Genomic DNA, 23,056 nt, shown 5'->3' with positions numbered 1-23,056 from the left:
GTGTGGATTTAAAATTGTGTATGCCAAATTAATATGGAAATTCAAAACAATGGCCCATAGTTAAACTGATGAAAATGATGCTTTAAAAAATACAATAAGATTATTTCTGCAGACTAATATTATTATAAATTAACTTTAGTCAATGTAAATCACAAAACATCAACAAAAAACATAAAAGTCATTATAGTTGATCTCCAAATGAATCATTAGCCAAAACTTTGCAAGAGCCCTTTTAGTTATGAGAAAAAAAATACTCTTCATGCTGTGCCGCAGAGCAATGTTTCACATGACAGCTCTTCCAAGCCCTCTGTGCCCATCTGACAGCCTCTGGGGGCGGGCACTGGTTCTGAGGGAGTCTGCTGATTATGTTTGTGATGTGAGCTGTCATTCCAGTTGTTCCCCACCTGTGGAGCCCAGGTGCAGCTGTACATTCATTTACAGCACACTGAGAACGAGTCCTGCAGCTCTGGCCAGGAGAGCACAGACTCAACAAGACACCGGCAGGGCAGACCAGAGTGAAATAAATTACCATTTTCACACAGAAGAATTGAGATGGAAGACAGGAGTCAGTCCCCAGCACATGCCTCCTAAAATTAGGTGCCACCTGTAATTCAGTTACCCACAAATCTTCCTCCAGAACCGTTGCCTTTGAGGCTACCGCGGTATTAGAAATTAACAAAGGAGCTCTTTGAGGAGAGTGCGGGAGACAGGAAGAGGGCACATGTCAAGTGCCAGGGGAATGGGCGCTCATATATGAGTCTCTCTGGGTTTGATGATTTCAAGGTGATGTGTCTCATATAGTTCTAGAACCTTAGGAATTATTTTGTGCCTGACACTTTCAGATGAAAAAATATCTTACAACACAAGAAACTGAGTATCAGCAACATATCACCTTTGTTTCAGTGTGTCTCTTATAATTATCAATGGACATTGATTAAGGGATAGCTCCAAAAATGAAAATTCTATCATCATGTACTCACAACAAGTTGTTGTGAACAATTTCATTGTACTGCTGAACACAAAGAATGATATTGAATGATAGAATGATGTTTCCTACATTCTTTGAAATATCTTTGTTTTCAACACAACAAATTTGATACAGTTTTTGAACAACTTGAGGGTGAGTTAATGATGATAGAATTTTAATTTTTTTCACTATCACATTATTCAAAACCTGTGTATGTCTCTTTCTTCACTGGAACACAAAAGAACATATTTTGAGAAATGTCTCAGCGGTTTTGTTTCCATGAGGTTCAATTTGTTACAATGATGTTTGGTTCGTTCTTCAAAATATCATATTTCGTGTCCTGCAGAAGAAGGAAAATATTTATTTGTAATGACACGAGGTTAAGTTAATGATGAAAGAATTTTAATTTCAGGAAACAGCAGGTTTATACAACAAAAATCTCATTTTTGTTATTGAGAAACAACTGAGAAACTAAAGAGCTCTCTCAGTAATTTTGAAGACTGCCAGGAGTACAATTGGGTGACGGCTAAGAAAAGCTTAAAAAGAAAGATTAAAATATGCTCTACATTAAAAAACCACACAAACAGAGAAAAGAATGACATGAACATAAAACTAACTAAAAATGAGCAACAGAGACACTGGTTAGATTGACAGGCAATTAATACAAAGTCAGTCACAGTGTTTATTGTCATTTCTGTGCGGTAGGAAAAGATATGAAATACGTTGTCTCCTGAAGCCACAGTGCAGAACATGTAAAATAAATTTACAAGACAACCATTTCACACATTACCATCAATATGGGCAATTAATACATTTGGTTGTGTACAGAAAAGTGTGTGATGTAATGTTGCCTTGTTGTGGTGGAACAAATAAAAGAACCATATAAAAGCATGAAACAGATGTCCATCCATACATCCATCTTCTTTCGCTTCATCCTGGGCCGGGTCGCGGGGGGCAGCAGTCTAAGCAGGGATGCCCAGACTTCCCTCTTCCTAGACACTTCCTCCAGCTCTTCCGGGGGACACCGAGGCGTCCCCAGGCCAGCCGGGAGACATAGTCCCTCCAGCGTGTCCTAGGTCTTCCTCCTGGTAGGATATGCCTGGAACACCATCCCGGGAAGGCGTCCAAGGGGCATACGGAAATGATGCCCGAGCCACCTCAGCTTGACACTCTCGATGTGGAGGATCAGCGGCTCTACTCTGAGCTCGTCACGAGTGACCGAGCTTCTCACCCTATCTCTAAGGGATCCCCCAGCCACCCTGCGGAGAAAGCTCATTTCGGCCACCTGTATCCGGGATCTTTTCCTTACGGTCATTACCCACAGCTCATGACCATAGGTAGGAACGTAGATTGACCGGTAAATGAAGAACTTCGCCTTGCGGCTCAGCTCCTTCTTCACCACGACAGACCGGTACAGCGACCGTATTACTGCAGAAGCTGCACAGATCCGTCTGTCAATCTCCCATTCCATCCTTCCCGCACTCGTGAACAAGACCCCCAAATACTTGAACTCCTCCACTTGAGGCAGGAACTCTCCACAAACCTGAAGTGGGCAAGCCACCCTCTTCCTTCTGAGAACATGGCCTCGGATTTGGAGGTGCTGATTCTCATCCCAGCCGCATCACACTTGGCTGCAAACCGTCCCAGTGCATGCTGAAGGTCCTGGTCTGATGGGCCCAGCACGACAACATCATCTGGAAAGAGCAGATATTAAAACGTGTAGTCCCCAAACCCAACACCCTCCGGGCCCTGGCTGCGGCTAGAAATTCTGTCCATAAAAATTATGAACAGAACCGGCAACATAGGTTAGCCCTGCCGGAGTCCAACATGCACCAGGAACAAGTCTGACTTACTGCCGGCAATGCGAACTAACAAAGCCTGCAGTCCGCTTGGCCTGTCGGTACCCATCAGCTGCCTTGGGAGTCCCACAAGCCAGCCAGCCCGATAGGACTCCTTCTTCAGCTTGACGGCATCCCTTACTTCCAGTGTCCACCACCGGGTTCGGGGATTGCCGCCACGACAGGCACCGGAGACCTTACGGCCACAGCTCCGAGTGGCTGCGTTGACAATGGAGGTGAAGAACATGGTCCACTCGGACTCCATATCTCCAGACTCCCTCGGGATCTGGTCGAAGCTCTGCCGTAGGCGGAAGTTGAAGATCTCTCTGACAGGGGATTCGGCCAAACGTTCCCAACAGAACTTCAAAGTTCGTTTGCGTCTGCCGAGTCTGTCCAGCTTCCTCCCCCGCCATCGGATCCAACTCACCACCAGTTGGTGATCTGTTGACAGCTCCGCCCCTCTCTTCACCCGAGTGTCCAAGACATACGGCTGGAGGTCAGATGAAATAACCACAAACTCTTTCATCGACCTCCGGCCTAGGGTGTCCTGGTGCCATGTGCACTGATGGACACCCTTATTCTTGAACATGATGCTTGTTATGGACAAGCTATAACTAGCACAGAAGTCCAATAACAGAACACCACTCGGGTTCAGATCAGGGGGGCCGTTCCTCCCAATCACGCCCCTCCAGGTGTCACTGTTGCTGCCCACTTGCCCAACCCGAAGGCGCAGGGAAGCTACCTCTCGTTCACTGGGGTGAACTCCAACACAGATGGGAGGCTGGGGGAGCAACGTGTTGGAGGAACGGAGCTGGGGGGCTATAAGCAAACCCACAACAGCCCACCGCCTCTCAGCAAGGGCAACTCCAGAGTGGTGAAGAGTCCATCCTCTCTCGAGGAGTGTGGTTCCAGAGCCCAAGCTGTGCGTAGAGGTGATCCCACCAGGCGCTCGCATACGAGCCCCAACCTCGGCCCTGGCTCCAGGGTGGGGCCCCGGCTGCGCCATGCCGGGCCACGTCACGGTCCTCAAATTTATAGGCATCATAAAGGTTTTTTGAACCGCTCTTAGTCTGACCCGTCACCTAGGACCTGTTTGCCTTGGGAGACCCTACCAGGGGCATATAGCCCCAGACAACATAGCTCCTAGGATCTTTCGGGTACTCAAACCCCTCCACCACGGTAAGGTGGCAGTTCAAGGAGGGGACCGACGTATATTCTCAAATATATGCATTTCGTTGTTTCAAGTAAACCGAACTGCCCAATATCGATTGAGGAAAAGATGAAATAACAGACCTGTAGCAAAATCACTTAAAAAGCTGTCTTTTAAATCAATCAGAACATTAAAATGAAGATAATTTTGAATAAATTGTACCACATCTAAATTAAGAGTGTTGGAATCAAAAGACTCTTTCCTGCATATGTAATTCCACTGAAATCTCAAGGTAAACAGGTTTATTTGTATGGTTTCATTCTTGACATCTTTCAGGATTAACCCAGGTCAAACAGTTCGTCAGTCTGTGTGGCCCACTGGGATTACGCATTTTCTGTCACTTGGGGCACACCTGGGGCCTAAACACCCTGATTAGACTCTAACTGGGGCATGAGACATTCACTAACGTATGCACAGACGTGCAACACAAGTTGCTGTTTGTCCTAGCTATTACCATAGACAACAGTATTGTTTTAAATTGCATTTACATCAATTATTTTCATTTTAGTCTAATTCAAAATCTCAGATGGAAGCTAGGAGAATTGTTCCAGGCGCTGGCTTTGAACTGTACAGTACATCATCAAGTGTACAGAAGCACACTAGAGAACGGCAAATGTGAGCACCTAATCAAGCTCGGTGCTCCAAAACCCGTGACAAAGTGAAACAATATCAGATGTAAAATGAGAGGAGAATTAAGTGGGCTTATGGGAGCCAAACGCTTCTCCATTTAATTCCCAGCACTTAAAATACTGAACAAGCTCAAAGCACAAACGACTGGACTATTCACACTTGAGATACCAGGGGCTATTTTAAACGCTGGGTAAACATTCTCGATGTTTAACTTTAAACACTGTTTTTTATCTTAGTTATTCAAGTATGAGGACTTCACACTGTACGTTGCAGTTAACACTCTTGTTGGCATATTGATGAGGTCAATACCATTGATCGGACGAACACATAGCTCACGACGGGAGCCTGATTTGTTTTTATAATTGCTTGAACATCTGTGAAAACATAAAAATATCAGATTTCTCTGGCTGTTTTATTGAAGATATAATCTGAAGAATCTAAAATAGTATTTTCTTCACTATGTGTTCACACTCAGCGTTTGACATTTTATTTTCCATCTCAGATGCTGAATTGGATTGCTTGAAAGTTTCTGCGACTTCAAAGCACATGAATATTTCATAAGGTAAGCACTATTTGGTTTTCGATTGTCTTTTGCTAAACAACATACTGTAACATTCTCACAGCGCATTTGACACTACATCTTTGGCTCCGCTTTGAAAAAAACAAAACAAGATTAGAGCGTTACTTTATCCGCAGTTAGAACTGGCATATCTGGGGTTTAAAACAAAAGAAACCATGTATAAACACGTTGTGAAAAGCTCTATCACTACTTTTTTGCATTCTTTCTGTGGTTTCTCTGAGGGTATACCAGGGAAAGCTTATAGTGGTAAGCTGTCAAGATCGAAAACTTAAGCAGTACATCCTGTTTAAGTTCCTTCCTCTCCTTCTTAGTATGCTAGCGGCGTCCATTTAACCCAAGGGTTGGCCACTAAAAGGGTTTCCTGCATTGAGCACTGCAGCAAAGGACTGACGCTGAGCAAAATGACATCCTATGGAGCCTTCGTGATTCAGCCACAAGGACCGGCATATTCCGTGCATCAATCTTTTCCTCAATCAATTGCCTTAATGAAGAACGGGCTGGAATTAAATCTAAACCTCTAATAACACTAATGTTGGCTCTTTTTTCCACAGTCAGAGGCCAAGTGGCTGTGTCCTCAGGGGAAATACCCTACTCTCTAACCATTTATAATCAATGATTAGCTGCTGATCAGTGATTAGCTAGTCCAACTTTAGACTCGATCAAGCAGAGGAGCCCACAACCTTAACGTTCAGACGTGTCTCGAGGACACGGACACAGATTCCTGGTTTAATTCATATTCCTTTGAAAGTCATTTAATACCTTCCTCTTGTCGGAAGTGAAGAACCAGCGGGATGGCAGAAAATCCCAGCGCGCGCCACGCAGTCAGTCGAAGCGCTAATGTAATTTTTTCAAAGCTAATGGATTTGGATATTGCTTTATGCTTTGACAGAGAAAGACAAGAAGTCAAAAGAGGCTACTAAGAATAACCCCAAAGGCTAAGAGGAGCATTGCATCAATCAACCGTTCACGTCTGTCACTGGCTTGATGCATGAACAGCGGGAAGATGCCTTTTAGTGTCCTCCCATTCATTAAGGGAGGCTTGTTAATGCAGACCCCCAGGAAGGGCATCAATTTCTTCCAACATCAATATCTTCAACCCATTAATGTGACAGTAGAACAAGCTCCAATGGCGGTCGGATCATTGGTGTCATGACATCCTGAGCATAAGTGTATAAAATAGGGAGTCATAACATTATCCCACCCTGGCAGTCACGTCAATCTACATCACACGATTTGAACAGCTTGTATAGTCTCAAACCGTCTATTTGTTTCAGGGATTGCGTGAATCCCGAGTCTCTCTGAAGAGGATTCAAATTTAGCTTAGCTTTCATGTCACAAAAATCTGTCGAAAAGTTTGTGGTTTCAGAAGTGTCAAACAGCCACCCACTATTAATTAAAGTGAGAAGGGGTTTTCTGAGGTAGCCTACATTTAATCTTTATTCCATAACTGTAGAGCTATATGGGGAATTCTGCTTAGGCCACTATCATCTATGAAAATGTCCCAGAATTAGCAACTTCTTCATAACAAGCCTAGTGTGATATGAATTCAAAACTATGTCGACATCAAAGAGAGTTGGAACTTTCAGAATCTTTCAAATATAATCAGAGATAATAAGCAACAACACAGAGCGTGATAACACATTCTTTATTCAAGAGACTCCCACACTATACAGAACATCGCTGGTCTCTGCTGACCATACCCCACTGTATAATGACCAAAACAGATATGTTAGATTAAAAATGACACTCAATATGGAGATGCCATGATTGATTCTGATGAAATTGTGATTGTGGATTGAGCTGGTGATTTTCTGTAATGACTATGAATTGTATTTCCTGAACAGCTGTCAGGTCTCTGAGACAGGTTGCTAGGAAGTGTCAAGTGCACTTTGGTGAGTGAAATAATGAAAACATTATCCCCTAGATTGACATTTCTAGTAGAAAAATTATGTCTGTATTTCCAAGTGGAATGTATTACAACAGCACCACAACCCATTTAAATCATCACACAAAATGTATATAGTAGTTATACTACTTTATCTTTTTTACGTTTACTTTATCTATTTTTTTAATATAGTGGAACCTTCTATTACAATCTGTCTAACTATATCGCTGCTGTCCTTCTTAAACCTCATAACTCCGTAATTCATGATTTTCTTTTTTTACCATAAATAATTATTATGAATCACCCTTATGTTTGTCTCTGAGTTTTGCAAATATCTTGTTAGAAGTAGCCTACTAAAAAGTGCTTGACAACTTTGAGAACAGAATATTTTATCATTTATAAAGTTTGGTGCTTTTTATTCATTTCACGCTAAAGAGGAAATTTTGTACATCTGAGATTTCGGAATACTGTGCTTAGCTGTGAAACTCGAAAAATCGAATCAAATTGATGCATGGGCTTTTGTTGTTTTCGCCTTTAAAGAGATAGTTCATGCCCAAAAAATCTGTCATCTTTAACTTTATTCACCCTCATCTAGCTAAAAATCTGTATATTACTCTTTTATTACTCAGCACACCTTGACAACCCAATGAAGATGGAGAACAAGCTACTGGCACGTCCAGCAGCATCAGGATCTCATGTCGGGACGGTGCATTAAAAAGAATCGCAAATAAGATATGTCTGTCTCAGACCAGCTGAAAATATTTCTGTACTAAACCACTGCGTTATTGTCTCATTATTTTACATTTTCCAGCAACTCTATGCATAACAATGACGTCTTTACAAAGTAAATCATGCAAGCTGCCCCAATCGTTCAGGATAGAGATGATGCCAGTTACAGTTTGATGTGTTGACAAGCAAATGGGAACAGGGAAAAAAGTATTGTAATGACATAAAATAAATTATGACATATTAATCTAATAATTAATGCTAGTTTGATATTGGATGTGATGAGCAGATAATTAATTAGATGGTGGGGGTTGTTTTAGGGACCTTGTTTTGCTAATGTATTTATGACAGAGATATGTGGTTGTGCATAACAAAACTGAAGTGCTTATTCAAATCCATTTACCAGTTTCTATTATCTTTAACGAATCTCATCTCTTCGGTTTGAAACAACACTTTTGCCACGTTCGAGTCTAACACATAGGGAAACATAACAAGCTCTCACATCATTATCACTTCATTTATGCCAAAGAAAAGTGAAGTAGCTTTTTCACCTCTGATTGTGTTGAGTAGGAGGAGACATTCTAAAACAGGAATAATTGAACAGGAGCATATGCAGGGCACAAATATACATCCATATGCTCCAGAACGGCTGGGGTCATTCGTTTATGAATATGCATATGCCAAGCAGCACCTTCCGCCATTCTTTTTTGGGAACGTCAAAGCATTTGGGAAATATTTTGCAAACTTTAAATATCAAATGATATTCGAACAAACTTTTCGAAACTTATCCCTGGCCTTTTGAAAAGGAGCAATGCTAGTGAAAACAGAAGCTTAATTTCATTTTTACAGAAGGTGTTAAAATGAATTTGAAGGTGAACTTGTCATCTCGCCATATGCTCAATATTTCTTGCAAAAAAAGTTGCTTGTGTCCCTTCAGACACAGACCCGCTGAGGTCAGCGATCTCAAAATATGCCTTAGAGAAGACATTGGATATTGTTTTCTTAGCATTAAAGAAAAACCCTGTGTTGCACAGTGTGGCCTTAGGACTGGAAAGCAGTCTGAATATATAAAGCTTTTAGAGAAAGGACTTTTAATATGATTTATAGCATAAAATATCAACTTCATAAATTACACCATGTCTAAACGGGATGCGGCATGGCGAGTCCAGTGTGTTAGAATATCCACACATAATTACTCACACAACATAAAAAACAAGCTAAATTGAAATTTCAGTCTGAAATGCCTAAACAAATGCATGCTTTTAGTTAAAATGTAATTTATTGGCAAACTTTATGGTCATTCATTTTAGAAGAATTATTGGCAAAGACCTTAAAGGGATACTCCTCTCCACCCAAATCTGAAAATTCTGTCATGATTTACTCCCCCCAAATTGTTCCAAATCAGTATTAATTGCTTTGTTCTTCTGAACACACATAAAGATATTTGGAAAACAATATTAGCAACTGAGATTTCTCGGACATCATGGAAAAATGTAAGTTGTCAAATGTGCTTAAAACTGTTTTCGCTCCTAAATTCTTAAAAATATCTAACTTTGCGTGCAACAGAACAGCAACAACAAAAAAGAGACAATAATAGTATGCTATGGTAATAATCCTGCTATGGTAGTCAATGGTAGCAAAGCACTGTTTGGTTAATAGCATTCTTCCATATATCTTTCTCTGTTTTCATTAGAACAAAGAAATGAATAAAGATTTGGAACAACTTGAAGTGCAGTATATGAATTTTTTTTATTTTGGGTGGAGTATCCCTTTAACAATCAAGTCAGAAGAGGATCATGGGTAATGCCATTGCATAGCTTATATCTATGCTGGATGAAACAACAAACCCTGTCCTCTGAGACAACTAACTGTATCACTGAAGATCACTGAAGCAAATTACAGATTTCACAACGTTATATTGTTCCAGGCAATGGGCTTTTAAAATTCAATTATTCAATTCACTTATCCATACATTTTCTATGCAATTATTTAGGTATATTAAAATAGTTGAACTCACTCATAGCAGTATTTTGTTTTGATAAGTTGTTACTGTTGGAACACACTGTGGCCTAAAATGCATCTTTATGTCAGCATGCAACGGATGCTGCGATAGTGTTTGTTTCCCAAATTTTAAGTGTAACAGTTTATTAAATAGGAAACAATGTAGTGTGGGACTTGATTCCATGCTTTGGGAATTGAATGGATTGTTGGAAGTTGAACTTAAGGCTGGCCATTGGACAGTAATGTCCACCTTTAATTTTTGTTTATTCGGAGAATGCAGAAATGCACTTATGTATTAATTCTACCTGTTGGAGGTTTTCATTTAAAAATCTTTCCAAGTATTAGCATAGCAGGCTAAAATAAAAACTTACTTAGCTCCTTGCTTTGACTTAGCAAGCTATCCAGTTTATTGTTTGTTCTTTAAGCATTAGGGTTGCATCCCATTTGTTGAAAATCTCTTGCTTCTCTCACACCTGCCAACCAGCAGCAGCAGCCTCAGCCTCTTCATATGAAGTCAAAAAAGTCTGACTGTGGGATTCAGTGAGGAGGAATGGAGATTCTTGTCCTCCTGCCCTACACCTATAAAGCACTTTATATAATGGTTTCTCCTTTAGTCACAAGCAAAAATTCTCTTGCCACTATTCCAGTCTGATGCATTCCTCTGATGCAATCTGTCATGTTTTCGTCCAACTATCCACAATTTGGGGTATCGCCTTAAAAAATGCTGGATGGGTATGTCAAAATGCACATAAATTCTAAAAATGTGAATTAAAAGGAAAAATGCTCTCCACCACATCTCATTGAAGAGGATCTGGATTGTGTTTTCTGAAATACTTTTTAACCAAAGTCTGTTGTTTAAGTTATTCATTATTTCTCCGAATGTCTACATTACCAAAGATCACACATTCACCTCTGAAAACAAGTTGACTGTTTATTGCAATTACTCTGCTATTGGTATATTATTTATAGAAAAACAACTTGGTGGATTCTCCTATAACAGAAGCTTAAATTTTCTTTGTGGTATTGGGAGCTAATTATCTGAAAGTTACATTTTGTCCTCTCTGACATACATGGCATGGCCGCCGCCTCACTCCTGAATCCAAACAACATATTCCTACATGAACTAGACGTAACGTTAAGAATAACACTGTAAGCTTCACATTTTACTACTTAATGATGATGGCCTGTGTCGAGCCACAAATAAAAACAATCGAATTAATATCTGACCTGAATCCTTATTTCGTTGCTCCAGTCCATAAGATTTCAAAGGTTAATGCACCCTGCGCAATCCCTTAATGCCGTATCACAATTTATTACTCTAAATTGCACGAGCTACAGTCACAATACCTATAACCTGTATATTGACTTACAGGTGACAGTGAAATATTTTATTAATAACTGTAATACTTTGTGTTACTCATAATGCATCGCAAACTACAGTAAAAACTTGTAAAATGTTTAAACAGTAAATTTTACTAGAATATTGTTGTAGCAATTTGTTAAAATATATGAATCCCCATCAAATTGCATTGACATATATTTATGCATGTGAAAGATATTACATATTTAAATACCTTAAATTGAAAGTCAAGTTGTGCTGACCGACATGAAAAAAAGGGGGAAATTCGTGTCCATGAACACGAATGAATAGACTACAGTTTGTGACAATGTCACAGATTCCTTTGAAACTGTAGTTTATTGTTATACACATCAGTTGTAGTATATAGAATTCTCACATAGTCCAGAGCCCTTAAGGCACATTTCTGAATGAGGTGGTCATCGTTCTAAGCCCCTGCCCAGTGAACATTGCTCTACAGCTTTTTGACACTGATTTCAGTATACAGGCTCCAAGCTGTTCTTCAACATCAAATGTCCATCATGCTCTCTTCAACACCCATGTAACTCCAAAGGTAATAAAAAAATTCAATGTTTACAACAGCCTGTCCCACACCAACAGCATCGGTTAACTTTGTTTGTTTGTTTGTTTGATTGCTTCATCTTCATCATTCCCATGTTCATTTTTTTAAGACAAGCAAAACATCTGTAGTGACATGATAAGCTTTTATAAAATAGAAAAGCAAAATAATCAAGGCCCAAGGAAAAGCCTTTGGGAATGATGGTGCACTTGCCTAGTGACATTTCTTTATTTCAGTCTGGACACGGACCTCAAAGACAACTGGTGCATGTCATGAGCCTGCAGGCCAGTTACATCAGAGCCATGATTTGAAGGGGGATAGATCATCCATCAACTTCCACACCACTTCCACCTACAGTACTCATTCAAGGCCACATTATAGAGAAACCCTTTGGAGTTTGTCCATTTTCTGCAGCGCTACCACCATTTTCATATCTCTCTTCTGCTGTGGTTTATTTTTTACCATCTTGTCAGATATCAACAAATCTTTCCTTGATTTCACCCTCACAATAGCATTCCGGCCTTTAGCCTGAAGATTCTTTACATCCTGTGAAACAATGTGGTCAATTTGTAATGTAACTTGTAGAGTTCTTGATATCACACACCCCACCTAGACAGAACCATCTTCACAGCTTACTTAATCTGAATTGAGAAAATGCTATTTTCTCAGCCCTATGTGTCCCCTCTCATCGATATTTCCCATAATCCTATTAGATATTATGGACCAGATTTACTAAACAGTGCAAATTAATGTGAGAGCACCATTTCAAAGCATAAAAACCAACTCACTGCCTTGAGGTTGTAAGGTTGTAAATCAAGAAATAAAATCACATAATTTAAATCAATTGTCACAAAATATGTTTTTACACAATAGAATTGAATCTTATAATTTCAAGGTGACAAATTGTGTGCACACATTTTCACTGCATGTCTTCAGTAAATCTTGAAAGTGGTTATTTTAACACTCAAAGAGGCATTTGCTCAGGTAAACTTCTGTCAATCTGGCCCTTGGACTTCAAGACCAAGACTGTTCAAACTACCAAATTTGTACCCCTTTGTGGATAGTAGCTACAAATTCTTCTTGTTTCTTCAGACGTTAAGCCATAGTTTTTTTCTGTTTTTGACAATAACACCCTGCTTAAACAAGATTAGTCAGACTTCTTGCTGTCGGCCAAAAGATATTAGTTTTACTGCATGTTGGCCTGTAGAGATTTGTGAATCTGCACATGATTTATATCATGGACAGCAGTCATCCGCGGACTGAAAATAAAGGTCTTAAACCCAAACACCATAAATTGAGGTTTCATAGGGCTCAGTGGTAATAAAATTCTAAATGTTCTGTCATGTTACATTCATGACACTGTATTGTGTAGTGTACTGTTCTGTATGTCAGAGACATAGACTAGGTAAGGCAATGTTTCTGGCCTCTAATGCTGCCCATGGCCTGAAAATGTACTACCCTTAACCCATCATTATAGTGTGGCCTTTTGCAAAGTGCCTATTCTTGTTTAGCTCCTCTGCATTGTTCTATATGTAACCCAGTGTTAAATTTCCATTTTGGATATCCTTTTAAAAGAAGTATTTATTTTCGGTATCTGTTTTGTTTTCACATATAAGTGGTTTATTATAGGAGTATTGTTTTTGAGAACATGCAATGTTAGATATATATATAGTTGTTTGTATCTTTAACGTGGCATGTAGCTATTGGGGTAAAGGTGTGATAAGCCCCGCCTTGGGGGGGTAAAAAAAAGAAGAAGGAAGTGATGGCGGAGGAGATCAGAAGTGTGAAGGCAGTTGAGACGAATCCAATTTAGAATTTGTTTCTTTGTTTTTCTGATTCCGCGGTTTAAATGTGTATATGTGTTTAGTGTTGTCAACTCGACTGCATATATAAAGTCATCCCTGCGTAAATTGGACGAACTGTTATACTGCGCGTGAGCGTTACTGTGCAGTATTTAGGTCGTTCGTCCGGGTTGCAGTAGCGAGGTGGACGATATCGACGGGAATTAAATCGATTGCCGTTGACTGTTTGATCGGCCAGTTCGCGTGAGACGGAGCAGGAAAGGGATTTTCTAGCTAGCAAAGCTAGGAAGCTAAAGTCTCTCCGACGGCGGGATAGCGGCTGACTGATCGGCGCCGCACGTGTCTGGTTGCTAGTGGATACGAAAGCCTCTGGAACCGTCAGGATCTGAGGTACTGTTTGTGTATTTCATTTTGTGCTTAAAAGGAAATAAGCGAAGTGGCCAGTTGTGTTTTATTTGGCCTCCACGTACCCGAGCAACGTTCCAGGCCTGCAACGGGGGGAGGGGTTCGTGAACTGAGTGAGAGTGTGTGTGTGAGTGGGCCCACAATCCGTTTGTGTAAGACAAATCATATTGAAAAGCTAAATGTTCACATGCTATGTTGATGTGTAATGGGAAACTGTAGTCTGTGTGCATAACAGTCCGAGTTAGAATACGGACTATTTTTTTTGTTGTTGAACGGTCATACTAAGCGTTAACACGTTTAAGCTAATGTGAAAGCTTCTTTGGCACATTTGTTTGCTTGTTGTAAAAATAAAAGGTGTCCAAAGCTCAGTTAAAGGGGCCTGCACAGAATTTATTTTCCAGGGTGAAATTTGTTATCCCTTCATTGGTACAATCTATTTTCTTGTTTGCTATTTTGTTAATCAATATTGTATTATTTTACCTTTTATAAAACCTGTTTCATATGATTTAGTCGAACAACTCAATTCAAATATTAATGCTTAGTTTCTAAAGTTTCGCAGCACTAAAATATAAAGGTAAGGAGTCATCCTATTCAATTGTAATATAACGTCGAGAGACACCGGGAAAGAACCAGGGATCTTGTCCCTTTTTGTTCTGTAGGTTTGGTACACCTGAGACCAGAGGGGGCGCTACATAAAGTGGGGGCTCGTCCGGGATCGATTCTTTGCTGTTGCACTGTTAAGAAGAGAATATCATCTGTGTTGAAAGCTAAGCTTCAGACAGAACAATGGATGTGGAGGATTCTTTCTTTCAAGCTGAACTCAGCAGCTGGTGCCAAAAAGAAGCAATTGATCCAAAACATGCATTATTACTTGTGGGTGTGTCTACAGATATGGGCGTGGCTCGTATCGAAGAAATCATCCAAACAGTCAAAGTTCTGGGAAGAGTGAGAGTGCGAGATCAAAAGGAAGGGATCGCTCCAGGTTTCCTGTCTGTGTTCTGTGAGTTCAAAGAAGAGGTTAATCCATCTCTCTTACCTGTCGAACATAGACCCGAGGTGAGTGCAAAGCCTTGGAAGATCATTGTAGCCTGTAGTGATGAGGCCCGGCAAACAGGATTTGAAGGGAAACTAGCAGATTTGTTGGTACAAGAAGGAAAGTCTCTCCTTGATCTTCGAGCTATGTTCTCATCGTCTAGCTCAGAGTCAGGGACTCCAGAATCCATAATCCGTGCTGTGAGCGATTTGCTGGAAAAGACCTCTAAACCAGTAAGTGATGGCAGTGCATACCGACGTTTAAGAACCTTTTCAGGAGCTGTTCCTACTCCTGGGGGAGAAGAAGCTTTGGAGAGCTGGATGGATCAAGCCAGGATGATGGTTATGGAGTGCGACTGCTCAGACAGGGAAAAACGCAGACGTATCATTGAAAGTTTCCGGGTCCGCATTGGAGGTAGTGAAGGCTGTTAGGTTCTCCAACGCTGATGCAACTTCCTTAAAGTACTTTGAGGCCTTGGAGGGTGCTTTTGGAACTTCAGAGTCAGCTGAAGATTTGTACTTCGTGTTTAGGTTACTGAGGCAGGATCTTGGGGAAACTCTCTCTGATTTTCTGATGCGACTAGAGAAAGCACTTACCAAAGTGGTGAAGAAAGGCGGGTTATCGTCAAGAGGAAGTGCAGACAAGGCAAGAGTGGAGCAGTTGATCAGAGGAGCTGTAGAATCAGACCTGCTATTGCTTCAGCTGAGACTGAGGGAGAGACGAGAAGATCCACCTGATTTCCTTGCTCTTTTAAATGAAATAAGGGAAGAAGAAGAGACTGAAGCCGCCCGACATAGTTTGGGGGTGACTGCAAAACCTGTCCCCAGGCCACGGCAGAAGATGACTAACATTGCTGTGAGAGAGTTACAGGCTGAGATCCAGGAATTGCGGATGCAAGTAGCTGAAAGCCCTTCAAAAATGCCAGTTGCTGAAAGAGCGTCAAGAGAAGTGATGAGCAAGAGGGAGACTGACCTTTCACCGGAAGTGCTCGCCTTAAAGAAACAGGTTCAGAGGCTAGAGGAGCAGCTAACATCACTAAGTTTCAGACAATCACCCCAAGGCACAAGACACACCCAATAACAAGATCCTCAGGAATCTTATCTGAAACCCAGAGTAGGAAAAGTTAAGGAGGACTACTTCTGTTACAGATGTGGAGAGGATGGACACATCGCACCAAGGTGCAAAGCTCCTGAAAACTATTGTCTAGTAATACAGAAACTTGTGCTGTCACTTTTAAAGGCAAAAGCTGAGAAAACCGATCAGGATGGTTGAAAGCCCGCTGGTGACAGGATCAGTTTCTCCCGAGAAAGTCAGGCAACTGTGCAGGAGAAGAGTAAAATGCCAAGTGGGTTAGTGGGTCCATCTCTGACCATCCCTGTGAAAGTCAATGGACAATCGAGTAAAGCCTTGCTAGATAGTGGATCTCAGGTCACTATAATTTTTGAGTCATGGTATTCCAAAAACCTGTCCTTTGTGCCAATTCAGCCACTTTCAGGTTTATCTTTTTGGGGCCTTAGCCATGGCAGTTACCCTTACACAGGATATGTGCTTATAGACGTGTCTTTTCCTGCTTCGGTGATAGGAATGGAAGAGACTGTGCAAATCCTTGCTTTGGTGTGTCCTGAACCTGAAGGTCCCGAACAAGTGCCTGTGATCATAGCGACCAATGCAAGATTTTTCCAGCGGCTGCTTCAACATTGTATGTCTGGTCATGAGACAGAGATTGCACGCACGTTGAGAATTCAGTCTCACAATCTTGAGTTTGAGATGCCTTGGAAAACTACCGATGGAAAGACCATTGACATACCTAGTGGAGATGTAAAGTGGATGGGTCCAGGTCCGTGCAAAGATTCCATCAAAAGGTGAAATGTGTACGGTCTGTGATGTGGAGTCAGAAACACCACTGGAGAAAGACATCTTTGTTTAAGAAACCGTTACATATGACGTGCTGCCAGTGGGATTGTTAATTCCTCCTGTTGTGTTTCCCTTTTCAGCCATGAATGAGAACAAGTGCAAAGTGCTAATTAAGAATGAAACCGCCAGAGAGATAACCATACCTGCTGGAACAGTTATAGCTCATGTGTTCCCCACAGATATGGTTACAGCAGTGGCTGATCCACACAAAGAACCAAAGAGAATTGACCCAAAGTTTTTTGATTTCACAAAGTCATCTATTCCCTCGGAGTGGGAAGAACGTTTTCGCCAAAAGCTTTCTGAGAGAGGAAATGTGTTCTCCCTTGAAGAATGGGATGTGGGATTAACCAAGGACACGAAGCATCAAATCCGTCTGAGTGACTCTAGACCGTTTTGAGAGAGGTCGCGACGTATTGCTCCCGCAGACATTGATGATGTTCGTCATCACCTTAAAGATCTGCTAGCTGCAGGAATTATTAAGGAGTCTCACAGTCCCTACGCTTCTCCAATTGTGATTGTGCGGAAAAGAAGTGGAGCCGTACGTATGTGCATTGATTATCGTACACTCAACAGTCGAACTTATCCAGACCAGTACACTACCCCTCGTATAGATGATGCTTTGGATTGTTTGGCTGGAAGTAAGTGGTTTTCCGTCCTTGATCTTAGAAGCGGCTACTACCAAATTGCTATGGCTGATGAGGATAAGGAGAAGACTGCGTTCATATGCCCATTGGGGTTTTACGAGTTTGAAAGGATGCCACAAGGAGTCAGTGGAGCACCTGCTACATTCCAAAGGCTCATGGAGCGTGCCATGGGAGACATGCATTTGCTAGAGGTGATCGTGTACCTGGATGATATCATTGTCTTTGGTTCTACACTTGCAGAACATGAACGAAGGCTTTTGAAAGTCCTGGATCGGCTGGAGGAGTATGGATTGAAAGTCTCTGTGGACAAGTGCCAGCTTTGTATGACCCAGGTCAAGTATGTGGGGCATATTGTCTCTGCCGATGGCGTTGCCCCTGATCCTGAGAAGATCAAAGCTGTTACTGAGTGGAAGATGCCTACAGATGTGAAATCCTTAAGATCATTCCTGGGTTTCTGCGGATTCTACAGGAGGTTTGTCAAAAACTACTCTGCAATAGTACGACCTCTGACAGAACTCACTAAAGGGTATCCACCAGCCAGAAGAGATCTAAAGAGTAAACCAGAAAGAGGGTACTTCAAGGTGTCAGAGCCGTTTGGTGAGCGATGGAGTAAGGATTGCACCAACGCTTTCGAGTCTATTATCCAGTGTCTTACTCAAGCCCCTGTTCTTGTGTTCGCAGATCCCAATAAGGCTTATGTTCTACACATTGATACAAGTGGAAATGGTTTGGGAGCGGTCTTGAATCAAGAGTATCCTGAAGGGCTCCGACCAGTAGCATACGCAAGTAGAAGACTGAGCAAAACAGAGGAAAGATACCCTACTCATCAACTTGAATTCTTGGCATTGAAGTGGGCGGTGGTAGATAAATTTCATGACTATCTCTATGGTTTGAAATTCGTCGTGAGAACTGACAACAACCCACTCACCTATGTCCTCACAACAGCCAAGTTAAATGCGACTGGACATCGTTGGTTGGCGGCATTGGCCACTTATGACTTTAGTTTGCAGTACAAGCCAGGACGTCATAATGTAGATGCTGATGTGTTATCTCGTTACCCACTTGATGAGGAGCCTAGGTATGAGTGGACAGAAATACCTCAGCCTGGAGTAAAAGCTATCTGTCAGATGGTAGCGAGTCACCAGACTACAGAAACATCTACAAGATTGATTGATCAGTTAGGCCCTGAGTCAGTAAGTGTTCCACCTGCTTACACTTGTCTTGCACAGCTTGACTTGGGACAATTAAAGCAACTTATACAGGCTGAGCTGAAGACTGCCCAAGATAGGGATCCAGTCGTGGGACCAGTAAAGTTTGCATTGGAACATGGAAAGATGCATATGTTGAGTCACTCTTCCAATACTCAGCTGGGTCTACTGCAAAGACAAGGATCAATGCTGGTCATTCAGAATAAGTTGCTGTACAGGGTATCCAATAGTCCTGGTGGTGAGCAGAAAAAACAACTTGTTTTACCTGAACAGTTCCACCAACAAGTACTGCAGTCTTTACATGATGAAAATGGACACCTGGGCATTGAGCAGACCACAGAGTTGCTGAAGGATAGATTCTACTGGCCTCGGATAACGTCAGTTATTGAAACATATGTGAAAGCCTGTGGTAGATGCATTGCTAGAAAGACATCACCTCAGAAGTGTGCGCCGTTAAACAATATCACTAGTAGTGGACCATTGGAATTGGTGTGCATTGATTTTTTATCGATAGAGCCAGATTCCAGAGGGGTTGCTAATGTCTTGGTTGTCACTGATCATTTCACCCACTATGCTCAAGCCTACGCGACTAAAGATCAAAAAGCTTCAACTGTTGCAAAGGTCCTGTGGGAGAAGTTCTTTGTGTATTATGGATTGCCAGCCAGTATACACTCAGATCAGGGGAGAGACTTCGAGAGCAAGCTGATTAAAGAACTGTTGGGCATGCTTGGGATTGAGAAATCAAGAACGACACCTTACCACCCGCAAGGAGATCCGCAGCCCGAACGTTTCAACCGGACACTGCTCTCCATCCTAGGAACTCTGGAAGCTGCAGGAAAGAACAAGTGGAGTCAGCACATCAGCAGGTTGGTGCATGCGTACAATTGCACTAAAAATGAGGCCACTGGATACTCGCCCTGCTTTCTCTTGTTTGGGAGAGAAGCACGTCTGCCAATCGATGTGTGCTTTGGGACCGTTTCTGGAGGAGAAGAAACTCAGACATACCAAAAATATGTCGAAACCCTGAAAAACGACCTTCAGAATGCCTACCAACTTGCTTCTGAGTCTGCACTGAAGAATCACCAGAGGAACAAACGTCGCTACGACAAGAAGGTAATATGTCAAGGCATAGAGCCGGGAGACCACCGGGTTTTGATTCGAAATCTTGCTTTCTCTGTAAAACACAGGTTAGAAAACAGATGGAATTCGTCCCCATTCATTGTGTTAGAGAAGCTTACTAATCTACCTGTGTACAAGCTCATACCTGAGGATAGGAAAGGAAAAATCAAAACAATGCACCGGGATCATCTCTTGCCGATTGGAGAACTGGTGCGGATGTCTAAACCAGACAAGAGACAAAACGTCCAGCAAAGTCCATTGGCCAACTTTGCAGAGGGCAGAAAGCAAGAGTTGTCAAGAGATCTTAGATTGTGGGATGCCAAGGACACAGCTGAACATTTCTCAAAGAGTGATGAAGAGAGCTATGGAAGTTGTTATTCAAACTGGCCAAAAAGATGGACTCCGTTAATTCCTGATCTCCAAAGCGCATCCGGGGCTGAAAAGAGTGAAGTAGCTGTTCACATGGACAGTGAAACTCAACATGCTGGAGAATATGAAAGGGAATCTTTTGGACAAGAGGATTTTAGAGAGGCGTGGAACCAGAGGGAGGACTTGGCAGAGGTGTCTGAGAGGGAAACGAATAGCTCAAAAAGTGTGTCAGACTCTGAGGTGGAGGCCGAGGAACCTCGTCCTAAGAGGCAGCCAAAACCTGTGTCTAAGCTAAGCTATGATGCGCTTGGTCAGCCCAGTGAAAGACCCATTACTGTGGTGCATAAAGGAATAGTCATCCACCTACCCAACTCCTCAAAGATTGAACTTTGCCCTTCTAGTTCGGATTCCCCTTTTGGTGTCAGGTGTACTAAAATATGTGTAGACTCCGAAAATAGAGTTGTTATCCATATTTAACTTATACTCATGGGGGCATGAGTATTTAAGAAGGGGAAGAATGTAACCCAGTGTTAAATTTCCATTTTGGATATCCTTTTAAAAGAAGTATTTATTTTCGGTATCTGTTTTGTTTTCACATATAAGTGGTTTATTATATGAGTATTGTTTTTGAGAACATGCAATGTTAGATATATATATAGTTGTTTGTATCTTCAACGTGGCATGTAGCTATTGGGGTAAAGGTGTGATAAGCCCCGCCTTTGGGGGAAAAAAAAAAGAAGGAAGTGATGTTGGAGGAGATCAGAAGTGTGAAGGCAGTTGAGACGAATCCAATTTAGAATGCGTTTCTTTGTTTTTCTGATTCCGCGGTTTAAATGTGTATATGTGTTTAGTGTAGTCAACTCGACTGCATATATAAAGTCATCCCTGCGTAAATTGGACGAACTGTTATACTGCGCGTGAGCGTTACTGTGCAGTATTTAGGTCGTTCGACCGGGTTGCAGTAGCGAGGTGGACGATATCGACGGGAATTAAATCGATTGCCGTTGACTGTTTGATCCGCCAGTTCGCGTGAGATGGAGCAGGAAAGGGATTTTCTAGCTAGCAGATCTAGGAAGCTAAAGTCTCTCCGACGGCGGGATAGCGGCTGACTGATCGGCGCCGCACGTGTCTGGTTGCTAGCGGATACGAAAGCCTCTGGAACTGTCAGGATCTGAGGTACTGTTTGTGTATTTCATTATGTGCTTAAAAGGAAATAAGCGAAGTGGCCAGTTGTGTTTTATTTGGCCTCCACGTACCCGAGCAACGTTCCAGGCCTGCAACGGGGGGAGGGGTGTGTGTGTGTGTGTGTGTGTGTGTGTGTGTGTGTGTGTGGGCCCACAATCCGTTTGTGTAAGACAAATCATATTGAAATGCTAAATGTTTACATGCTATGTTGATGTGTAATGGGAAACTGTAGTCCGTGTGCATAACAGTCCGAGTTAGAATATGGACTATTTTTTGTTGTTGAACGGTCATACTAAGCGTTAACACGTTTAAGTTAATGTGAAAGCTTCTTTGACACATTTGTTTGCTTGTTGTAAAAATAAAAGGTGTCCAAAGCTCAGTAAAAGGGGCCTGCACAGAATTTATTTTCCAGGGTGAAATTTGTTTTCCCTTCATTGGTACAATCTATTTTCTTGTTTGCTATTTTGTTAATCAATATTGTATTATTTTACCTTTTATAAAACCTGTTTCATATGATTTAGTCGAACAACTCAATTCAAATATTAATGCTTAGTTTCTAAAGTTTCGCAGCACTAAAATATAAAGGTAAGGAGAAAAGCAGTGTACAGTTAAGGAGTCATCCTATTCAATTGTAATATAACGTCGAGAGACACCTGGAAAGAACCAGGGATCTTGTCCCTTTTTGTTCTGTAGGTTTGGTACACCTGAGACCAGAGGGGCCGCTACATATATATTTAAAACTTTAAACAGTTTTGGCTGTTCTTTTGAGGACCTGAAAACGCAATCTTTTGAAAATGGCTTTTAAGTGTTTGTTTTTCAAAGTGATAATGTTATAATTTCTGTGTAAACCACTAAAAAAGTGAATCTGTGAAAACGCTGATGTTGGCTATTGGCATGAACGGATATATAAAGAAAACAATGGTGGCCTACAGGACTGTGTGTTTGTGCTACTCAACATACTTATTAACGTATACTAACGTTTACAAGCCAGTCTAAAACAAATTGAGGTCAACTCCAATTTTGAGTGATAGGTAACATCTAAATTTTGTTGAGTTGTGGTTTTCACATCAGTCACCTGTGGTCTTTTTTAACATGCATTCGTGAAATGTAAACAACTTTAAGCCAACTGAAAAATGTAGGTGCAATTAAGTCACTAAAATGTCACTAATAAAAAAATAGAAAATATGTTATCTATCTTGTGTTGTGTGTATTTGAAATGTAAAATGACCCCAATAATTACTATAAAATAATAGTGATTTCGGCCCTAATTAAGCTACAGTTTTAGCATTACATCACTTACATGGCTTGTACTGTGGAGAGCTGTATGACCTACCTATAAAACAAATAAACAAAAAAATCTTTTCAGGTTGAGAATGCACCACTGTGTATGATGAATAATTTAACAAAGGTTGAAATGGCCCCTTTAGAGAAAATAAGCAAATCCAATACTTTTTATGACTTTGAAAAAGACATTAATAGAAAGAGTTTACCCTTTCATCATATATCGACGGCTCTCCTTGATATTTTCTCCATTGCGCACAACAGGTATTGATGATCTCCTCAATGTCACAATAAAAATCCATTTCCCTCTGTGTGTTGTTTGAAATGGTGACTGCCTTGTTGT

The 23,056-nt window shown here is 41.3% G+C and overlaps 1 protein-coding gene across 1 annotated transcript; it reads left to right on the top strand.

Annotated features, from left to right (window-relative positions):
- Positions 1–14,851: 14,851 nt before the first annotated feature.
- On the top strand, positions 14,852–16,073 carry LOC130427570 (paraneoplastic antigen Ma2 homolog). Its single transcript, XM_056755112.1, has 2 exons — positions 14,852–15,407; positions 15,493–16,073. Exons 1-2 carry the CDS (start codon positions 14,852–14,854, stop codon positions 16,071–16,073), a joined length of 1,137 nt encoding a protein of 378 aa, XP_056611090.1.
- The last annotated feature ends 6,983 nt before the right edge of the window (positions 16,074–23,056 follow it).

This window comes from Triplophysa dalaica, chromosome 8, assembly GCF_015846415.1.
Source record: "Triplophysa dalaica isolate WHDGS20190420 chromosome 8, ASM1584641v1, whole genome shotgun sequence".
Taxonomy (NCBI): Eukaryota; Metazoa; Chordata; class Actinopteri; order Cypriniformes; family Nemacheilidae; genus Triplophysa; species Triplophysa dalaica.
This window is presented reverse-complemented; position numbering and strand designations above follow the sequence as displayed.